General features: G+C 42.8%; 1 protein-coding gene across 1 annotated transcript; it reads left to right on the top strand.

Annotated features, from left to right (window-relative positions):
- Positions 1-749: 749 nt before the first annotated feature.
- LOC120737794 lies at positions 750-1,618 on the top strand. Its single transcript, XM_040038648.1, has one exon. It carries the CDS (start codon positions 750-752, stop codon positions 1,539-1,541), a length of 792 nt encoding a protein of 263 aa, XP_039894582.1. The 3' UTR covers positions 1,542-1,618.
- The last annotated feature ends 1,442 nt before the right edge of the window (positions 1,619-3,060 follow it).

Below are 3,060 nucleotides of genomic sequence, written 5' to 3'. Positions count from 1 at the left end.
AAGTCAGCACCCTGACAACTAAGGCTACTGATAGACCTCTCAGTCCACAGAGATTTGAACGGTTCTCCTCATGGAAAACTCTGATAAATGGAATGGCGAAGCTCATCAGCGTGGCAAGCTACAGGTCCAGGCTTTCAAAAACAAGTCCCTCAAAATCCACAAACACAGGCAAATTCTAGAGTGATCTGGAGTGTTCAACAGTTAGTATTCACGGAAGAAGTGAGACAATTGGAGAGAGGGAAACAAATTTCCGAAGCAAGTCCTCTGTGGAGGTTGAACCCCTTTATCGATCAGGATGGAGTGCTTAGAGTAGGTGGACGGCTCTCTTCAGCTGACCTTCCATATGATGAAAAACACCCAGTCATACTCCCAAAGAGGACACCATGTGACACTTTGTAGGAGACATCATCACCAGGAAGTTGCCCACCAAGGTCGCCACTTAACTGAGGGGGCACTTCGCTCAGCCGGTTTGTGGATTAATTGGCGCAAGAAAGTTGGTTTCTAGCTTGATTATGGATGTATCATATGCCGCAAACTCAGAGGAAAGCCCTCAAGAGCAAAGATGTCTGACTTGCCTGAGGATAGGCTTTCCATAGAACCCCCGTTCACCAGAGTTGGTCTAGATGTCTTTGGACCATGGAGTGTAGTGTCACGACGAACAAGAGGAGGCACAGCAGATAAACAAGCGATGGGCAGTGTTGTTTACGTGGCTAGGAACACGAGCAGTGCATATAGAGGTGATTGAATCCATGTCCACCTCAAGTTTTATTAACGCCTTAAGAAGGTTTTTTGCCATACGAGGACCTTCCAAGGTTCTCAGGTCTGACCGTGGAACCAACTTCATCGGTGCCTGTAGAGAGTTAAGGATCTTTACAGATGACTCAGAGGTCCGAAATTACCTTAGTAATGAAGGCTGCTCGTGGACCTTTAATGCACCACACTCATCCCATATGGGAGGCTCATGGGAAAGAATGATTGGTGTTGCTCGTCGGATCTTAGATGCCATGCTGCTGCAGTCTGGGCCTACCCGTCTTTCTCGTGAAGTCCTTGTCACCTTGATGGCAGAAGTGATGGCAATTATGAATGCTCGTCCATTGGTTCCGGTGAGTACAGATCCAGAGTCACCGACAGTCTTGACACCAGCAATGCTTCTTACTCAGAAGGCAAACATTGTGTCTGCTCCCGAAGGGGTGTTTGACTTGAAAGACCTATACAGGAAACAGTGGCGACATGTCCAATGTCTAGCCGACATCTTTTGGAAACGATGGCGACAAGAATCTTTGACAACACTGCAGTCCAGAAAGAAGTGGATCAATGACAAAAGGGACATGCAAGTCGGAGACATTGTCTTACTGAAGGATGACCAAACCAAGCGAAATGAATGGCCTATTGGTCTCATTGCTAAGAACATCCCTAGTCAAGATAATAAAATCAGAAAGGTGGAGGTTAGGGTTGTGAAACAAGGTGCTCCAAGGATTTACCTTCGTCCAGTTTCTCAGCTCATCCTTCTGTTCCCCAAGGAAACTATAAAGAAAGACTGAAGTATACAGGAAACTAAACAGTAAAGTAAAAGAAGTAGTGGTATAAAATAATTTATACCAGGCGGGGAGTGTGTTGGTATAACTTTAATGTGGTAATATGCTTTTGTATGTATGATTTGGCACCCTCTTGTGGCCACAGTTGGTACTTGGGAAGTTGTTATGCCCAGCTAGTTTGCTACAAGTGCTCAGTGGAGGTGAAACCTTTGCCCACGCATGCCTGTAAGTTTTCATTACATACTATAACCTTAACTATCTGATTTGTGATGCATGTGTAATGTGCATATACTGAGTTACTATTTCATCTCTGTGGTCATTACTCATTTGTAAAGCTGTGTGCTAGCGACTGTATTAGCATGTGTTTGCTAACTTGCTATGATCAATAATGCTAGTTAACTGAAGGTGATGTTTATGTTTAATTTAGGCAACCTTAAGATTTATGTTTTTTGCTGGTTGCCATGAAAACTAAGTTTCAATTAGTACATTATGTATGTTCAGTGAATGAGAAGGTAATTATCTGTTTTGTGTTTATTTAGTTTTACAAAAGAAAAGAGAAAGGAGAGAATGAAAATGGATAAGGGATACCATGTATAAGAAGCCTCAGTAACATGGCCTGTAAACTGGAGATGCAGTTCGAAGTAAAGAAGAATCTCAGTTCAAAGCATTCTCTTCTTCTCATTCTGTTCACTGTCTGTCAAACTGGATAAGCTAAATCACGCCCACATCTAGTGAGGACAGAACAATATGTTTACACTTAAATTCACAGGTGTGTTGTTTTTATTTTGAGCCTCACTGATCAGGAACACTTTCAGATTTTTGGATTCAGATTATTTTATCTTGATATAGATTCAGTGGATTTGTTCCACTTCTAAGGTCAAAGGTCATGAACAAGACTTATCCTGGTATCTGTTAATGGCCCACGTTTGTTCTTTAGTTAAATTATATTTGAAAGTTGAAAACAACATGCATGCGATAGCAGTGGGACACAAATTTGTGATGAATCACTTTATTTTGTGTGGTGTGTGTGTGTGTGTCCTCAGTGAACTGTATCAGTCTCTGCAGTATCTTCCAGCTGCAGCAGTCACTTCAGTTTCTATTCAGTCTGACTGAGGGAAGTTTTTGTACGACTGTTTTTCACTGTGTGAACACACGCTGACTGAAAGGATAGTGAAAACTCTTACAGTAATAAACTGCTGCATCTTCAGCCTGGACTCCACTGATGGTCAGAGTGAAGTCAGAATTTGATCCACTGCCTGTAAAACGAGCTGGAATCCTGAATATCGAGTGCTAGCAAAGTAAACGAGCAGTTTAGGAACCCTCCATCTTTCTGTTGGTACCAGGCTAAAGATGGTTGGTTGTTTCCAAAAACCAACATTCGTGACTGGTCGTACACTGATGCCTTCACAGTTCCCCACACAGACGTCATGCTCCAGGCTGAGTCACTGTTTGATTGTCCTCTGGACTCTGAGGACACCAGGACAAAAACATAAAGCAGCTTCATGGTTTGTGGGCTTCTTTCAGC

The sequence above is a fragment of the Simochromis diagramma genome, unplaced genomic scaffold (genome assembly GCF_900408965.1).
Source record: "Simochromis diagramma unplaced genomic scaffold, fSimDia1.1 OVJJ01000240.1, whole genome shotgun sequence".
Lineage (NCBI taxonomy): Eukaryota > Metazoa > Chordata > Actinopteri > Cichliformes > Cichlidae > Simochromis > Simochromis diagramma.
The sequence above is the reverse complement of the archived record's forward strand: the minus strand, read 5'-3'. Positions and strand labels throughout refer to the sequence as shown.